The following is a 17,508-nucleotide window of genomic DNA, read 5'->3' on the forward strand; positions in this document are numbered from 1 at the left end:
AAAACTTCCAGTGTTCGTTCGGAAGCTCCTAGGCTCTTGGATTAAATATCCCTGAAGAACCTTTTCGGAAGAACGATAAGCTATCCCCAAATCACAGTATACAGGCACCAGCGCACGAGAAGCTTCATGGACTTTGTTCAGTGGATGGCAGCTTCTTTGAACCTCCCGATAGAGAAGAAAGATTCATCATGCAAGCAACCGTGTGATGTGAAGGTCATAAAGGTTGACTTCTAATCACGGAACTGTAGCTACAAAGGTAGTGCTGACATCTCTGCAGGTTGTGTAGAAATTGAAACTCCTCTCAGCCTCCTCGTTGTCCAGAAGCGCTTCAAATAAATCCACTGTGCATCCTCATCCTCTTTGCACGAATCCGAAATCATCCACCATCCAGCATCTTCTGTGTCGAGGGCCTCCCACCGCCCTTCGAACGGCGCACTTTGCGAACTCCATATCTCCAAGCAGTATTATTCTGACCATGTCAGAGCAAACAGATACTGCCGAAGTATGAGAACGAGTTGGAGTTGTTGAAGCTTGCTCAGAAAACAATCTGCACCAAGGAAAGGTTGGAGATAAAGAGAGCCAGAGTATTCAACGTCTGAATTGCTGCGATGTATGAAATTGATTCGCTCCAGTGCATTGCAATATCTGCTGGCAGATTTACGAAGCACACATCGACTTTGATTTCCAAATTGTCTCGAGACTTGGGACGAACGGCAAATCGCAAGTTTCGACCCCCTTTGTTGACTCAGCGCATTCTCCACAGCCAGGCTATCTTTAGCATTCCTTCCAGTGCACGGAAGCTGATAGCGGTTCTCGAAGAAACGGCGCCACAGGCTCTGGCCGTTCAGCTCTAACGTCGATTTTCTGCATGCCCGTGTTTATTCTTTAGTCTGATTACAATCGGAAATATTGGTTCTTCCCTCGCACGGGATTGACACATCATTGGTGGAGAAATCTTGGCATTCTCCCCGCATCACCCTCCCCGCATCGGAGTACTGGGGTAAATACCTTTGGACCCCCCACCTTGCATTAGTGTCAGGGCAATCGGGTCCAACGGCAAGGTTTATATCGATATTTTCTGCACCGTTCAAATATACTCGTCACCTTGATGGGAGTGGATGACCACTTCAGCACCGAAAGAAAACGGTTCGTCTGAAGCTTTACGATCTCGCCACGACCATGATCCTCGCCAGCCACATGGCCAATAATTCCAACAGAGCGGCTCGCTGGGACCAGGAGCTCGAGTTTTTCCGGCCCTTGTCTTGATATTATCCATACAGGTGGGATATATGTTCTACTTTGTAGCTCGTTGTATTGTCAATCTTGGTCTTCATCTTTGTTTGAGAATAAGTCTCAATGATGCGTTCTCTGGCTGCACTACTCTTGTTTGTCGGCGTCTCGTTGGCTACTCAATGCGTTAATGATGCTTGCCTTCAAACTTTTGAAGAGTTTGAAGTCATTGCAACAGCATATTGTGTGCTCTACAAGGAGATTGAAGGCTTTGCCGAACTCCCAAGTTTCATGGGACCCTGGGCAAATCAACCAGCCAGCATCTCGAGTGCATGTTCCTGTCTCACTGCCACATCGTCAAAGTCAACTAGTTCCAGCATTTCAAGTATGTCACTGCCCACCGATCCGACATTTCCTAACGATTTCTAGCCAGCTCGAAATGCGTGGCAACACCTACTACAGTGCTCTCAACTGTGACCTCAAAATCTACTGTAGTCTCATACAGTACCGTATTGTCAACAATCGTTGAAACAGCTAGCCCATCTACTGTAACACTTTACAGCACAGTCTTGTCGACACTGGTCGACTCTATCACGCAGACTATCACGGCTCCTGCCTCAACAGTTACCTCAATATCAGAAGTCCTCACGACGGTCACTGATTACAGCACGTCGTCTGTAACAGACACAATCACCATCTCTGCCAGCGTTTCATCAAGTTCAACAAGTCAATCGAGCTTTTTGAATAGCTCAAGCACCACGTGTAAGTTTACCAAAGCTTTCATAACATCGCTTCTGACATCGATGCAGCTATTTCGGCCTCTTCCAGCATTTCAAGCACGTCAAGTAAGTCTGAACAATCCAACCTATGAATTGACTGACAAGTACTCAGCTATTACTTCCACCCCTCTCAGCTCCTCCTCTTCAACCCCATGCACATGCACCGCGTATTCTCAAATTGCTCCAGCCGTGGCAGCCTGCACACAAATCACACTGCAAGATATCAGTGTCCCCACGAATAGCAGCATAAATCTGGCGAGCTTGAAAGCTGGCTCTACAGTCACATTCGCTGGAACTACAACTTTTGCGTTCACGAATTCCTCCACATTCAATCCAATCACGCTTGGAGGCTCTGGAGTCACGATCTTGGGTGCTCCTGGTTCAGTTTTGGATGGAAATGGACAGGCATATTGGGACGGGCAAGGGTCCAATGGCGGGGTACCAAAGTGAGTGTTTTTCTCAAATCCAAACTCGTACGCTGACTCTTGTAGGCCCGATCACTTCATCGTGGTCAATAAAATGACTGCTAACTCAGTCATCCGGGATCTTTATATCCAGAATTATCCTGTTCACTGTTTCAGTATCTCCAGTTGCAGTAATCTGCTAATTACTAATATCCAACTCAACAACACGGCTGGCAATGCACCCAATGCATTCAGCGGGGGCCTTGCAGCTGCCCACAATACAGATGGATTTGACATCTCAACGACTAACAATATGGTTTTGTCTGACAGTACAGTCTACAATCAGGATGATTGTGTCGCTATTACCAGTGGAAATGAAATCACTGTCACAAATCTGTACTGCAGCGGAGGTCATGGTCTGTCGATCGGGTCTGTTGGTGGGAAGAGTAACAACAATGTTACGAATATCCTGTAAGGTGATCAACTTTGTGTACAGGACAGCGCTGACAAAATCTAGCTTCACTGATAGCACTGTGACCGATTCTCAGAATGGAGCACGGATTAAATCGAACTACAACACCACAGGGTTCATTTCGAACGTCACGTACTCAAACATTGCAGTCAGCGGAATCTCTGTTTACGGCATCGATGTTCAACAGGATTATCTGAACGGAGGACCAACAGGTACGTAGTAAAAGCAGTTCCCAACCAAAATACCCCACTTCCACATTCAGTTCTCAATCTGAAGACGTGCTGACTTTCTGATATAGGAATCCCAAGCAATGGCGTCATAATCACAGATCTAACTTTCCAAAATGTGACTGGTACCGCGATCGCAGGAGCTGAGGATTATTACATCCTATGTGGACAAGGAAGTTGTAGCGACTTCACTTTTACGGATGTTAGCATCGTGGGAGGTACGGTTGCAGACAGCTGCAATTATCCTCCATCTGGATGTCCCGGCTCTTCGTCTACAACTTCGAGTGTTGTTTATTCGAGCACATTGAGCAGTACAACCTCGACAATTCTCTCAACCAGCACTTCGTCAGTCTTGACACAGAGCTCCCCAACGAGCACACCCTCACCCACTTCGACATCTGCTTGGGCACGGACATCTCCTTCAGCGGGTGCGGTGGTTGTGGATGCGACTGGAGCTACTGCAGGCTCCTACTCTACCGTCCAAGAGGGGGTAAATGCGCTTTCACTTACTGCTACAACACCTCAAAACCTCTTCATCTACCCAGGAACTTACAGGGAACAAGTCTACATTCCAGCACTGAAGTCAAATCTCACAGTTCAGGGCTACACCATTGATGGAAGTTCATATACTGAGAACACGGCTACGATAACTTATGATCTCGCTCTCCTCAATACCACCAGCGATGATCTGACAGCAACAATCCGACAATGGAACCCCAACACCAAGTTCTACAATTTGAACATTGCCAATACGTTTGGTCATGTGAGCACCAATGGCCAGAACTTAGCTTTGTCCGCTCATACAGGCAACCAAGGCTACTATGGAATGCAACTTTGGGGTTATCAAGATACCCTCCTCGCCAACACGGGCAATCAGTTGTACTCCAAGAGCTTGATCGTCGGAGCAATTGATTTCATTTTTGGACAAACTGCAACGGCTTGGTTGGACCAGGTTGACATTCGCACCATTGCTACCGGATGTGTAACTGCTTCTGGAAGAGCATCTGCCAGCAATCCGTCTTGGTATGTTATAAACAATTCGACAGTGGCGGGAATCAATAGCAGCATTGAAGCGGGCATAAACTATCTCGGTCGACCCTGGGAGTAAGTATTCCCTCCACACTGATCGTCTCATGCTGATTTCGCAGATCATTTGCACGCGTTGTCTTCCAAAATACCGACCTCAGCAATGTCATTGCACCAGCAGGGTGGCGGCCATGGAGCACCGCGGTTAATGGCACAACGAATACCGAGAACGTAACTTTCGCTGAGTACGATAATTACGGAGCGGGAAGTATTCTCGAAGAGGGTCCCAGAGCTAGTTTCAGTGAGCAGTTAACGGAGCGAATTGCGATTGAGACGGTTCTTGGTGATGCCTGGATGGATGAATGGTGGGTAGATGGATCATTCATGGTGTAGTGGTAGCCATCAAGTATCTATTATTTCCACCTCAGTTTCCGAGACAGGTTGATCGAGTGCCCATTGAATCCACGGTTGCCACTCTTCTCCAAGGGCATGTCTAACGTTGTCCAACATCCCTGTCCCCAATCCCTTCGAGTACCAGTGGTGATTATTTCTCTTTAACAGAACGCAAAAATGCGCCAAGATAACTAGTGCTCGAGGATCTCTTTCGTACACCAGCTCCATGTATTCTTGACTCACACGACCTGCCCACATGTGAATTGATGACTTGATGGAGCGGATTCCGGATGATTCATTCGAGAATGCTGACGTATCCCGTAATTCTTTCAATGCTTCCCTGCAAATTTCAACCTTTCGATCGTCAGTTGAATTTGGGAACAACCCTTCAAGCTTCCCGAAGTGTTCATCTTCAGGTGGATCAATAGCAAGATCTGAGCCAGGGGGAAGCGAATCCAACAAGTCATGAAATTGCCCTTTTAAAAGCTCATTCCAATGGTTCATAAGTAATCCCATCAATCCCCTCATCGTCTGAAACCAATGTGGATGATCATCGTTCTTGGTCGGGATCCTGCACCGATCTATCTTCTCTCCAGCGAAGTGTTCAGGGGATGCCATGACATAATAAACTATAGAGCCAGCAAAGGCAAAAATGGCGTCGATTGTCTCTGGTTTTGGGTTGATCAAGGTGGCTCGGAATGAGGGAAGAGCTGCAGATTCCCGTGACAAAGCCAGGCTGTAAAATTCATCTTTGCGATTCGGGAGAAGAGAGGCTAGATGCAGTGCCGAGACAGCTTGAATTCCGGAAAGTAGGAACGGATATTCGAGGCCCATTTGTAGCATGCCGACTTTCCAGACTCTCGGCGTGCGATTGTCGGCGAGGGACAGGTATAAAGTGGTTGAATAGTGGTGAAGAAGTTCATTGGTCTGAGGACTGAAGGTCGAGGGCGATAGTTCTGGCGTGAGACTAGGTGAATAGGAAGAAGTAGACGAGGCGATGATGAGACTGCGAGACGATGAGGTCATTGGAGTAAGAAAGTCAAGGCTACATTGTATCTTGTTCTTAGTGCAATTGGCACAGGATGGCTTTCCTTCATCACACTAGGGAGTTGTTAGCATTTGCTTCTATTGAGAAAGGGACTAACAGACTTTCACACGCCGACGTTTACATTGAGTGCACCCTGTCCTCGTCTTTTTGTGAGATCTCCGGGTTTCACCCATGGAAGCCGAGCTCTGAAGTATGGAGGAGGTGTGTCAGTGCTTTTGCCAAGGAATTGGAGACGTGATGCAGCAGTGGAAGCAATGTATGAATTGGGGTAAGGCTGAGGTGAAGCGTCGTCACATTTGGATTGCACTGTCGGACTTTCATGAACTTCCGAAGTACCCCTTTTCAGAAAATCTGATCACGTGAATGAAAGTGGCTTACATCAGCTCCTAGATTTAGAGCAGGGCAAAATTCCTCAAAGCTTTGCAAACAGGTACATCGACCATGTACTCTCCACAAGAATCACCCCATCATGCCGATTTGAGGGCTGAGCATCGAGAGCTGATCTCTGTTCAATTCCGAAAGAAGCACTGCGACACTTTTGAATCTCGAACTCGACTACCCTTCCTACAAGAAATGACCAGAGTCACGCTCGCGCGAGACGACTGATGAGTTCCTTCAAATCTACGAAGTCTGAACTACGATTGCAAGAGATAACCTGGAGCATGCTCTCAAGAACGCAGGCATCGAGGATTATCTGGACGGGCAGGGAAGCAGTGGACGGTGGCCGATGGGTCACGGCAGATTCTTGAGTGAAGAATGGCAAATCCGTGTCTGAGTAGGGGATATCCGCCTGGCAGTGACACCGAGATGTGTGGAATTCTCAGTCTCCATTGGGAAGTCCAGAGAGGAGAATTGGCAGACCTCTGCGGAGTAGTGTCAATCGAGGCACGATCAATGTTGCTCTGGTTCTGGTGCATCGCAATATCTGCCGTCAGGGTTACGAAGCGCGAGAAGCACACGAGGAGTCCGTCCATACATTACATTCTACCATTCTCCAATACATGGAGTGTGCAACAGCTTGGGAACAATAGCTCTGAGACTGGGAAGGACTAGGAGATTCAAATGGTGTTGGGCTGGTGCATATCACAAGGGAGACACTGAGGCAGATGAAAATGCTGGATTTCGAAGGTCAACGCTGTGATGATGCAGCTAGTCAAAGAAACAATTTTGCTATACAATGAAGGCAAGTAAGAATACATATCCCCTCCCGAAAAAAGCTCACAATCCATGCATATATCTTACACTCATACTTCTAGGTCTAAAGAGTTTGACTTCTTCAGTCATCCTCCAGTTCAGCAGCCTCAAGAGCAAGCTGCTGCTTCTTGATCTCAAGCAATCTCTTCTTCTTCTCTGCTGGTGTCAAGGTCTTTGTGGTCGACGCTGCAGCCTTCGGTGCTGAAGTGGCAGCTTTTGGTGTAGCCTTCGGTGCGGCAACTTTCTTTGGCACAGTCTTCTTCACAGCAGGCTTTGCTGTCGAAGCTTGTGGTACATATGTCTGTGCTGGGGCAGGTTGATAAGAGGCCGCGGTACCTGTCTTGATCGGCTCTCCCCATGCATTGAGTTTTTGTTGTGGAGCTTGTTGACCACCGAGTCCGCCTCCAGATCCGACCTATTGAAGGGAAAGATTAGTCTTCGTTTGCTATCAGCAAAGAGAGATTCCTTACGATCGGAAGTCCGTCAGCCACGCCTCCTACAGTTTGCAAGAGCGGTGATGTGATTCCACCGACGATGGGAAGCCCCTTGGTAGTATCATCAACTGTGCCTAACAGTCTGTGAATAGTCAGTCAACGCTCAAGAAGTTGGATGACCCGACATACCCGCCAACCAAACCCTTGTTTCCGTTGCCTCCACCGCCACCGCCGCCGAGTAGCCCTGCCATTATGATATTATTTTGGTATTTGGGGGTGTAAAGTGCGTTTTGGATTTGTGGCTGGGTAGACGCGATGTAACTCAAGATATGAAGAACGGAGAATATGTCCACGATCGTTGCTTGATTATATACAACTCCGCACGGAATCAAGATCAGGTTTCGCTTATTTAATGATCATAAGTTCAGGGGTTGATTCGCTTGGGAATTGTCTGTGGCACAGATGACGTAGCGCGCCCAGGATTCGCAGGGATTTTGCTCGCTGGCGGGGTGAAATGGGATTTAGAGGTTTGGATGATTGAGGTCAGTAGCCACTGGAGCTCAGCTGAGCTGGGATTTGTCCTGCAGATAAGAATGTGTGCATGAGGGCATGCTGATCATGATGATGATGCGGGGGGTTGCAGTCTTCACCATGTGAATATGATGCAAAAGTATGATCGCGATGGATATCCAGTGGAGAGGGTTCCATTTACGGCAAAACACATTCTGTAGGCAGAGAGTCTCTAGCGTATACTCCCCAGCCACACAACTGCAGACAGACAAGGATGCCGATGTTCGAGATCTGGACAGTCTTTTGGGTCACAATATCATACTATCAGAGTGTTCGATCAGTTTCGGCGGCAACTGTTTGGACATGTTAGCATAATTTTGTCAGAGTATCATCCTTGAGAAAGTTCGAGCGTCATACTCAGCAAAAGACCGCCGGTTACTTCTCAGGTGCCAAGGTCGTCCGAATGTGATTCGTGGCAGCAAGCTCGACCCGCCTATATGTGTGGACGTCCATAGTCCTGGTGATGCGATCGATTCTTGCAGGAGCATCAAAGTCCTTGAGTTGTTGATTCATTACAGCGAGCTTAGCATTAAGCGTTTCCGGTCTCCAATTTTTGGGTAGCCATCTATATTTGGCAGACTAGGCAGATTTCGAATGCTTTGCTTTCGATAAGGTTGCATTCATTGCAGAGGTTGAAAAGTGTCTGATTCGGCCTGCTATACCATCATTCTGCCCAGCCTGATGCTACATGCTCGTCTGCTGGGGAATTCTCGCGGATGCTGCAGCTGCGTCGCGGAATCATTGTTCGTTCGTTGTGTTGGCTGCCGGTCTCAGAAAAACCTACGACAATCGTTCGCAGGGAGGGATCGGCTGCATCCATGGACTGGGCCATTCAATTATCGAGACAAAAAAGATCTCATTTGAGAGTATGAGGCAGTATGTCGTCGATGGCATGCTGTTAAAAGAAGGTTGTCTCGGCCGCGATTAGCCTTATTGTAGTGAGAAATGGTTTGTTCCGAGTCTAGGCCTTCCTCGGACATCCACATCAAAAATCTCCACTTCCGACCAACTTTCAGCAACAACACGGAGCCCATATGTAGTGGTACTTCGACAGAACAGCATTGTAGCATTGTCAGATAATGCTCAAGACTCCCAATACACTTCTTTAAAAACTTACCGCTGAAGTACGACCTATTGGATGGAACATACGCGCATATCTTCGATCACCAGACCCTCTTTGACCATGGAACTCTCTTAGTCTCTTGCCACTGGACTATCTTACTTTTACTTGAAGAGAAGACAACCTATGCTCTTTGAAGTACTCAGTTGTTGATGGACTTTGAATTTTGGTCTATGTGCTCTCTTTAAATTGAAACGGCATATGTTTGAGGTTATACTTTTGACGAGGTAACACAAGATCACTACATACTTCACGGACACTAGACGAATCTTCACGGACTTGCGCAACGTTATTCACATACGTGGAATATCCCTCATTATGATACATACTGCGAGTGTAAGAGAGCTAGTTATAAGCGAGCGGACGATTAATGTTTTCGAGGTGAGAACCACGTTAGCGCATTATTAAGCGGTAAAGCACGTGATGCGCACTGTGAAAACCATTAAAGCTGCGTAAACCGCACTTGCTGAGCATCAATTACAAAAGAATGCAATCCCCAACTACATTTCTCATGGCATCAGAGATGGAAGCAGATGAAGGTAAGGCGCAGTGGGAGGAGAATCTTCAATATTACTGTACAAAATCCACTGGAGAGATCAATCACGATTGGGACTTCACCATCGTCTGCAACTCGAAGCACTTCGTCGTCACAGTATTGCCTGGTCCTCTTCCAGAAGACCCAACAACCTCTCTTCTTACCCGGTACAGTAAGGCATTTGTCGAAGATGACGATGAGAAAATTCAGGAGGCCCAAGACGAAATCTTGGACCTAGTCTTCGATGCTGGGTGGCAGAAATTCAGAGCGATAGCACCACCTATCCCAAAAGGAGACTCATCTCCCAGGATATCCACGAAGAATCTCCATTCCGACCTCAATCCAGAAACATTCTATTTCCGCCTCGTTGTGACCGAAGGACATGCAGAGATAGTGCAAACGCCTCCTCACCCACCACAATTTAATTCCTTCTATCTGAATCTGAAGGACAACACGCTAGACTTGCCCCGCTACTCTTCTCGAGATATCACGGTAACGAGCAAGCTGATGGGCTTGGGATATATCGCCAAAGTATTAATAAGCGGACTTGACATGTGCTGCAAGATTGGCACGACACAATCCTTTAAAGCAGTGCAGCGCGAATACGATTGCTTGCGACAGATCACGATATCGAAAAGTGCAGCCTCTATTCCAGCGCCGAAGCTACTTGGGTTGGTTGTTGATGATAATGGGGTCGTTCTTGGGATTTTAGAGGAATTTATTGCGAACAAAGGAAGGTTGAGTGATGTGATCAAGAATGAGGCTGGGGTTTCTGAGAGAAGAGCAAAGTGGGTGGAGCAGATTCGAAAGGCTGTTGCGCTCTTGCATGAGATTGACGTGGTGTGGGGGGATGGAAAGGCGGAGAATGTTCTTGTTGGGAGTGAGAGTGATGATTGTTTTTTGGTTGATTTTGGAGGCAGCTATACGGATGGGTGGGTGGACAGGACCTTGATGGAAACTCGTGCTGGAGATGATCAGGCTGTGGAGAAGATTGCTAAGTTCTTGGATGATGGAGTCCGTCCTTGAAGTAACTTTGTCATGTGGTGGAGGGACTTGCGACTAGATAACCGCCCTCCCACGAACACAACATCCCTCCTTGCAGATCTAATGGGTTCAAGAAATGCTGATCTCAACGACACTCGTCCAAAGAACAAACCCAGGAGCTCGGCATCTATTTTAGTGATGAGGCGCCACCTCTGCTGAAGCACCAGCAGCAGCGTTTGCTACTGTCTTGACTTCCTTCTGAGAAATCAGCTCAACTCTTCCAAGACCCCGCTAACAGCAGTCCCCAGTACTGGCTTGACCTCGACAGCCAGCACAAATCCTCTTAGACGACGTCATCAGCAGTCTTCCGTGCCGAGTTACAGCTTCGAGAACAAAGGCCAGCTCCGTTGTCAGCAATCTTTGGTCTCCACCCCGAAAAGAGAAGCCAGCTCAGCTCCACCGTCATCCGCAGCCTCTCCTACCGACTTGTAGTTTCGAGAAAGGAAGTCGACTCGAGCCTCACCACAAGGCATCATCCGCCTGAGGTGCTGCCTTGACTCCAACATCCTCGAGAACTGAAGCCAGCTCTGTCACCAAATTGGTGCCGACTTGGCCTTAGCTAAAGGCAGATCCATCTGCGCCTAGACACCACCGCCGACACCTCAATTCCGTCAAGAGCTTGCTCGAGCCATGCCCAAACGCTACCAGCAGCAGCTTTGGTGCTGGTTTGGCGCCAGGAGCTCCAAGATCGTATCCTCCAGAGAGTCAAGAAAGCGATGAGGATGAAACAGGTCAAGAAAATGACGTGCCATACCACGAACGAGAAGAGATCAGGACTCATATTCAACGTGATCCTCCACCTCAGGCCGATTCAGGCGAGGATTTGTTCGATGAAGATTACGAGGAGGAAGATCCCTCGACCGAGCCGACAGATGTCCTACCTACCAGCAGCAGAGTCCAACGTTCGAGAATTGAGCGGAGAATTGCGAAAGAGCCTCTTCCACGGTCAGGGCCGCATTACTCTTCTGATGCTACATCCGATATCACATCTTCTGACCATGGAGCGAGCCTTGCTGAGAACACGTCGAAACGCTATGCTTACATGGCAATTGATTGCGCACGCTTTGAGCAGAGCGCCGAAAAGTCCAGTTGCCAATCTCCCCGATGCTGCACACAAGTCAATCTATGAAACGGTGTGTGCAAGCGAAGTGAGCTCGCTCTTGCAGGACGGATGGGTTCAGGGCGGTGTGCTTTGTGTAGCAGGGAAGCAGGAAGAACATATCAATGTCAAGTGGAGCTTTGGACGAATTGGCAGGATCATGGATGGCTGTATTCCGATGAAGAGGACTAGCTAGACTATGCAACATCATGACAACAATCCACGCCCCTGAATCCTTCTCTGATTTGTGTTCGATTGCCTTGTCTGCCAATCCGTAACTTGCCTTCGAGTTTTTGCCATCGTTCTTTGGTCTATCTCCCCTCTCCAATCCTCTTCCTTCTCCAATCCATTGTCTTGCCCCTCAATTGCTTCTTGCAGGACGATCTACCCTCAGCACCGTGTGTTGTCGGTCTGCGAACCGGCGGCAACCACCTCCCAATGTCCTATCTGCTGCACCATGTGTTTGTGTGGAGGTGTGGAGGTGTGGAGGAAGGAATTGTAGAGCTGAAAGGGAGGTTCTGGTGCATTTCACTATGATGCATGTTAGATCAAGGTCGGACAACTTGGTTGTCACGACCACGTGCACGTGAGCTCGCTGAGTCACCTCGGTGGACTCTGGGTCACGTGGTGGAGCACTGAGGAGCGGGCGGAGCTCCTAGGAGCTCCTGCGCTCCATCTCGACCCACCACTAGAAGAGCAGTATATATAACTGGCACTTCTGCCATAGATAGGAGCTTTGTGCTCAACTTCGTTAATGTTCTTGACTTCAAATACAATTGCCTTATCTTACTTCATTTACCATACAAACCCACGTAACCTCACACAGGGTGAGGGCAAAGACGTAACATTGGTGTTAAATTGTACTAAGGAGTAGTAGTAGTAGAGATGATAAAATTGCTTATTATATTAAAATTATATTTAAAGGAATTCTATCAGCATTTTATAGATAAATCCTTCCTTTCTTTTAATTACAATTATGTTACGTCTCTGCCCTCACCCTCCCTCTAGCGATTCGACTTATTGCGGCGCACTATGCGGCTCCGCAGGCGAAATGACCCCGGATCAGGGGGGGGGGGGGGGTGGCACGGGCCAGTGAACCGCAATAAGTGCACCGCACTATGTGTTTCCTCCAATAGCGTCCCCGAGGCAGGAGGAGGGCCGTGGACGCGTACTGGGCAGCGAGGGATCGAGCCATTGACAGACTATGAGCGAGGGCTTCATTTACCGGCCAGAGTGGCAGGTGCTGCTTTGCACCGAGTGCGGGTTCTGTTTACGGCCAGGACGCGACGTCTGGCTTCGACACCTCAGGCAGAAGCCGCATTACCTGCGAGGCGCGCCGCTAAAGGCTCTTGTCGAGCTCTTTGAGAGCTATAATCTGCTACCCCCGGAGCAGGTGGCCGTGCCAACCCAGGCCGTCGATGGTTTGCGGCTCCTAGACGGCTTCTAGTGCGTGATGTGCTTGGCAGGCCTTACGCAGAGCCTCTAGACCATCTAGCTGCATGTGTCCAAGGTGCACTAGCAGAAGCTAGCACTACATAAGAAGAGTCCCATTTGGCGACCATACAAGCTCTAGACCTTCTTTGCCGAGACTCGCCTAGTCCGGTATTTTGTCGTTAACGGAGCCATAGGAGCCGCAGCCGCTGGCACAAACGACTTAGATTCGGGGGAGGCAGACTTCTTTAAGCAGCTTAATAAGGACGCAGCTATTGCGGAGGAGGATGCTAAAGCAAAAGCTAATATCGTTTATGGCTTTAATAGTCACCGGTCTGCTGTAGTGCTGTGGCTAAGACGGATAGGTATCGAGGAGCATACACGGAGCTTAAAGAAGGACGAGATGCACGCCTCTTTTGCGGTGCTAAAGAATGCCGACGACGAGCCCGAGCTGTTCCTAATGCTAGAGGTCATAGATGAGATCTTTACAGAGGCACACAGCTAGTGCTTCGACGGCCCAGACTGTATGCTGACCTGGCCACGGCAGCTAGCGTTAAGCCGCTTCCATACTGCCGCTGTGGGCAGAGCACGGGGGTTCGACCCCAAGAAGGAGCCCAACACGCGCAAGACCAACTTCGGCTACTAGAAGCAGTTTTTGACTTACTGCTACCGAGTAGCGTACCGCGGCGGCCACTTCACCACGGCCGACGACGACCAGCAGACCCCCGAGAGCTGTATCTAGCTCACAAATGCCCAGGAGAAGGCGTAGGAAGCGGCCTTCCAAAGTGCTGTCGAGCAGGACCGGCCTGCGCTAAGAGATACTATGTTCGTCCTCTCAATGGCGCTGATCTGCCACGAATTTGGAGGCTATCGGTACAGCTCCTCACTACTTAGCTTCTGCGCTATGCTCAGCGTCAAGCCGCATACCAAGACTTGGAAAGAGCTGGGCAACTACAATAGTTGCTTGTCTGGCGTGATCTGGGTCGCGCAGCTAATCATCTTCCACACTAGCGTCTGCCTAGAGAAGGCGGAGTTGGGGAGTACGCTCGAGCGTATCGAGCAGTATTGTGGGCGGTTCTTAAAGCAAGACACAGAGACTCCTATAGGCGAGATCCTCGGCTGGCGCTTGTTGCTCTTCACCGTCTCTAAGGAGGTTGTTGGGCCGCACTAGGCGCTATAGGATGCAGACGAGAAGGTCCTGACTTATAAAGACGTTGACTTGCATATGGATCACGTGCTGCGGCTCTTGCTCTCGGAGTTCTAGTAGGCTTAGCACCTACTGTACGACGAGCTAATGTTTGGGGCTCCGAACCTACCGCGGATGCGTGCTTGGGCTTTGAAGGATAACCTAGACACTAACGCCTTTGGCTGGTTCTTTGGCTAGCACCAGGAGAACGTTACGCTACTAAAGCCACTAGCGAAGTCTTTATTAGCCGCTCTTCAAGACTCGAAGCCGCTCCGGGATTCCTTTGTTGAGACAGCTGTCGATGGGTTAAAGAGCTAGCGGACAAAGGCGATTGAGCAATATGAGGCTGTGGCCGATGAGTTCCTGAAACGGCTCTTAGTCTTAATCTATATGGGCTCTGGCTAGCCCTTGTGCGAGAGCGAGCTATTCTCCGTCACTTGGCGTAATACTTAGCGGCGGCGGAACGTCTATCTTAAGCACGGCCTAGTCATGCTGCACACCACGTACCACAAAGGGCAGCAGCAGACGGGTAAGTTCAAGGATAATATCCGGTTCCTGCCTGTACCCGTTGGAGACCTCTTGCTCGACTACTTGGTGGTAGTCATCCCGCTCCGTCAGGTCTTCCTCCGCCAGTTTGCCCCGCATGCCGTTATATCCCCGTACTTATGGTGGAGAGACGGCAAGGTTTGGGCTGACAACCGGCTCACACGGTGTATGGAGCAAGCGTGTACTCGGGCGAGTACCCCCCGGCTGCATATCGCCAACTAGCGGCAGATGACGGTCAACATCGTTAAGACTAAGTTTGCAGCCGACGTTAGGTGCTTTGAGGTCGGCGACGTAGTTGACGACGACGAGGATGCCGAAGAGATCGAGGCTAACATCCGGGTCATGACCAAGCAGCGGAACCACAGTACGCGGACGGTAAACCGGGCATATGCAAACTAGCACAATGCCAACTTTAGCAACGTATGGGATGGCCTCATCCGCCGGAATCTGCGTGCTTTAACTCTGTGGAAGGACTTGTGGGGGCTTAACTAGCTGCTTGGACCTGCTAGAAAGAGGAAGCGGGATAGTGAAGACATTAGTGGTCTGCAAATGCTAAAAAAGATCGCTATGGGGGTCTACCGGCCACGGAAGAAGTGGTTAGCTGCGGCTCTACTAAAGAGTGTAAGAAAGCTATACCTCAATAATACGCTAAAGTGGAAGTTAGCGGCGTAGGAATGGGCGATGACTACTATCATGTCTTGGACTAAGCAGGTGGTAGTCATCATGGCTACTAGCGAGGGGAAGAGCCTGCTGTTTATACTGCCGTGCATCCTCCCCGATACTAGAGTAACAATCTTAGTCTTACTACTTATGTCTTTGCGAGGGGATCTCCTCCGCCGAGTCCGAGAGCTGGGGATCGATCACTTGGTATAGGCGCCTGGCGAGCAGCGCGATGCTCCCTTAGTGTTTGTTACAGTTAAAGCAACATGTACGGAGCAGTTTCGGACCTATACCCACCGGCTTGCGGCTACGCAAGCCCTCGGCCGGATCGTGTTTGACGAGGCTCACTTGACTATCACAGCGTCCGACTATCGCGAGGCTATAGTCGACCTCGCCCTAATCCGCAACATCCGTACGCAGTTTGTCTATTTGATAGCTACGTTACTACCGGCAATATAGGCTACGTTTGGAGAGCAGAATAACTTGGTGAACCCTAAAGTGATCCGAGTATCGACGAACCGGCGAAATCTGTTCTATCTGGTGCAGCGGGCCACTAGGCTAGGGAGTCTGCTTAAAGAAGGCGCGCGGAGGGCTAGGGATGCTTAGCAAGCGAGTGGGCTACTTAACTAGACTTAAGACAAGATTATCCTTTACGTCCGAATGAGGAACGAGGCTAAGGAGCTAGCTGAGCTGCTGAGCTGCCTAGTCTACACTGCCAAAGTCGGTACAGCTAAGGAGAAGGAAGAGCTACTAAGAGCGTGGCTTACTACCCCTAAGCAGCCGTATATTGTGGCAATATTAGCTCTGAGTGCAAGCTTCGACTATACACACATCCGGCTCGTAATACATATTAATAAGCTAGATTCCCTTATCGACTTTGCACAAGAGTCTAGGCGGGCTGGACGGGATAGGAAAGAGGCCTACTCGGTTGTACTCTTACCCCCTCGATGGGTGTCACAAGTGGCCAATGCTATAGAGGCTAAGAAAGGGGTGCTCCACCGCTACTTACAAGGCCAAGAGTGCCGCCGGATTTGCCTAAGCGCATACCTTAACCTTGGGTCCTAGCTCCGGCAGTGCGTCACAGGCGAAGACATCGTGTGTGATGTATGCAGTAGTAGTCTAGTCGAGACGGCCTTACTAGTGCCTCTTATTACAATGCCATACACTAGGAGTGTAATCATCTAGCAAAAGCGGCGCGCAGCTCACCTCGAGCTTAGTCGGTATTAAGAAGACTTGCTCGCTGTGCAAGGGACGTGCCTGCTCTGTCGAGGGCTTAACGAGCCATGGGACCACGCGTTTACTACATGCCACCGGCGGTTCGACCTCTTCCAAGCCCGTGACCGGGTGAAGAGGCAGTGCGAGGGAGCTTGGATTGCCGCATTCTAGGCGTGCTACTAGTGCTATAACCCGCAGTCCGTCTGCCTACGAGCAGACCCCGTGTCACGACTCTCTCCTTACCCTGGTAAGGTCACGTGGGTTGGTATGGTGAATGAAGTAAGATAAGGCAATGATATAGTAGTTAGGAAAACTTAATCAAGTTGAGCACGGAGTTCCTCCTTAGTGAGTGACAACTCGTCGCTATATAGGACCTCCGTTTCCTGGATCGTAGTGGATCGCTCGATCCCCTATGATCCCCTATGATCCACCACGTGACCCAGGGCCCACCATAGGTCGAGATTCCCCGCCTGCCGAGCCCATGGTCCACTAGTCCCGTAATCGTAACAGCGAATAATATTATTAAATTAAAATATTTAAATATATAACGTAATGTATATAAAATTATTATATTTATAATAAAATATATATTTTTAAAAATAAAACGCTCGATTTATTATAATTTTTACCGATTTTTAAATAATTTTAATAATAAATATTTATTAATTTATATTTTTTGTAAAGAAGTACGAATATGTCGAAGAATTCGGGACCTACGAGGAGTCATTGTCACGTTATCCGAGTCTAGAAAGAGAGAGCAAACTTTCAATATTACTTGTGTCACGGTTCTGGAGTCACGGGCTCGCTAAGTACTCACGTGACCGCTCACCTGTATATATGCTCTGCCTTCCGGCGCTTCTTTCCTTCCTTTCCTCTTTACCTTTAGATCCTAAGA

The 17,508-nt window shown here is 49.0% G+C and overlaps 7 protein-coding genes across 7 annotated transcripts; 5 read left to right on the forward strand and 2 right to left on the reverse strand.

Moving 5' to 3' along the window:
* Positions 1–2,033: 2,033 nt before the first annotated feature.
* LY89DRAFT_769533 (uncharacterized protein) lies at positions 2,034–4,402 on the forward strand (the record flags this gene model as incomplete). The annotated part of the gene is made up of 4 exons (XM_018221820.1): positions 2,034–2,455; positions 2,501–2,884; positions 2,931–3,097; positions 3,184–4,402. The coding sequence occupies 4 exons, from the start codon at positions 2,034–2,036 to the stop codon at positions 4,218–4,220; spliced, it is 2,010 nt and encodes a 669-aa protein (XP_018060780.1). The 3' UTR covers positions 4,221–4,402.
* A 138-nt stretch (positions 4,403–4,540) lies between these two features.
* LY89DRAFT_603329 (uncharacterized protein) lies at positions 4,541–5,752 on the reverse strand (the record flags this gene model as incomplete). Its single annotated transcript, XM_018210295.1, has 2 exons — positions 4,541–5,632; positions 5,681–5,752. 2 exons carry the CDS (start codon positions 5,750–5,752, stop codon positions 4,541–4,543), a joined length of 1,164 nt encoding a protein of 387 aa, XP_018060781.1.
* A 952-nt stretch (positions 5,753–6,704) lies between these two features.
* LY89DRAFT_412422 (uncharacterized protein) lies at positions 6,705–7,668 on the reverse strand. Its single transcript, XM_018207339.1, has 3 exons — positions 7,397–7,668; positions 7,244–7,349; positions 6,705–7,188 (listed from the first exon to the last, which is right to left on the reverse strand). Exons 1-3 carry the CDS (start codon positions 7,456–7,458, stop codon positions 6,856–6,858), a joined length of 501 nt encoding a protein of 166 aa, XP_018060782.1. The 5' UTR covers positions 7,459–7,668; the 3' UTR covers positions 6,705–6,855.
* A 1,716-nt stretch (positions 7,669–9,384) lies between these two features.
* On the forward strand, positions 9,385–10,458 carry LY89DRAFT_703002 (uncharacterized protein; the record flags this gene model as incomplete). Its single annotated transcript, XM_018217285.1, has 2 exons — positions 9,385–9,436; positions 9,491–10,458. The coding sequence occupies 2 exons, from the start codon at positions 9,385–9,387 to the stop codon at positions 10,456–10,458; spliced, it is 1,020 nt and encodes a 339-aa protein (XP_018060783.1).
* A 2,333-nt stretch (positions 10,459–12,791) lies between these two features.
* LY89DRAFT_556046 (uncharacterized protein) lies at positions 12,792–12,947 on the forward strand (the record flags this gene model as incomplete). The annotated part of the gene is made up of 1 exon (XM_018208368.1): positions 12,792–12,947. A coding segment is annotated over one exon (156 nt), but the record flags the coding sequence as incomplete, so codon positions are not given.
* Positions 12,948–13,910: 963 nt separating this feature from the next.
* On the forward strand, positions 13,911–14,177 carry LY89DRAFT_603393 (uncharacterized protein; the record flags this gene model as incomplete). Its single annotated transcript, XM_018210299.1, has 1 exon — positions 13,911–14,177. One exon carries the CDS (start codon positions 13,911–13,913, stop codon positions 14,175–14,177), a length of 267 nt encoding a protein of 88 aa, XP_018060785.1.
* A 504-nt stretch (positions 14,178–14,681) lies between these two features.
* On the forward strand, positions 14,682–14,960 carry LY89DRAFT_603389 (uncharacterized protein; the record flags this gene model as incomplete). The annotated part of the gene is made up of 1 exon (XM_018210298.1): positions 14,682–14,960. The coding sequence occupies one exon, from the start codon at positions 14,682–14,684 to the stop codon at positions 14,958–14,960; it is 279 nt and encodes a 92-aa protein (XP_018060786.1).
* Between the last annotated feature and the right edge of the window lie 2,548 nt (positions 14,961–17,508).

Source organism: Mollisia scopiformis (assembly GCF_001500285.1).
Source record: "Mollisia scopiformis unplaced genomic scaffold LY89scaffold_44, whole genome shotgun sequence".
Lineage (NCBI taxonomy): Eukaryota > Fungi > Ascomycota > Leotiomycetes > Helotiales > Mollisiaceae > Mollisia > Mollisia scopiformis.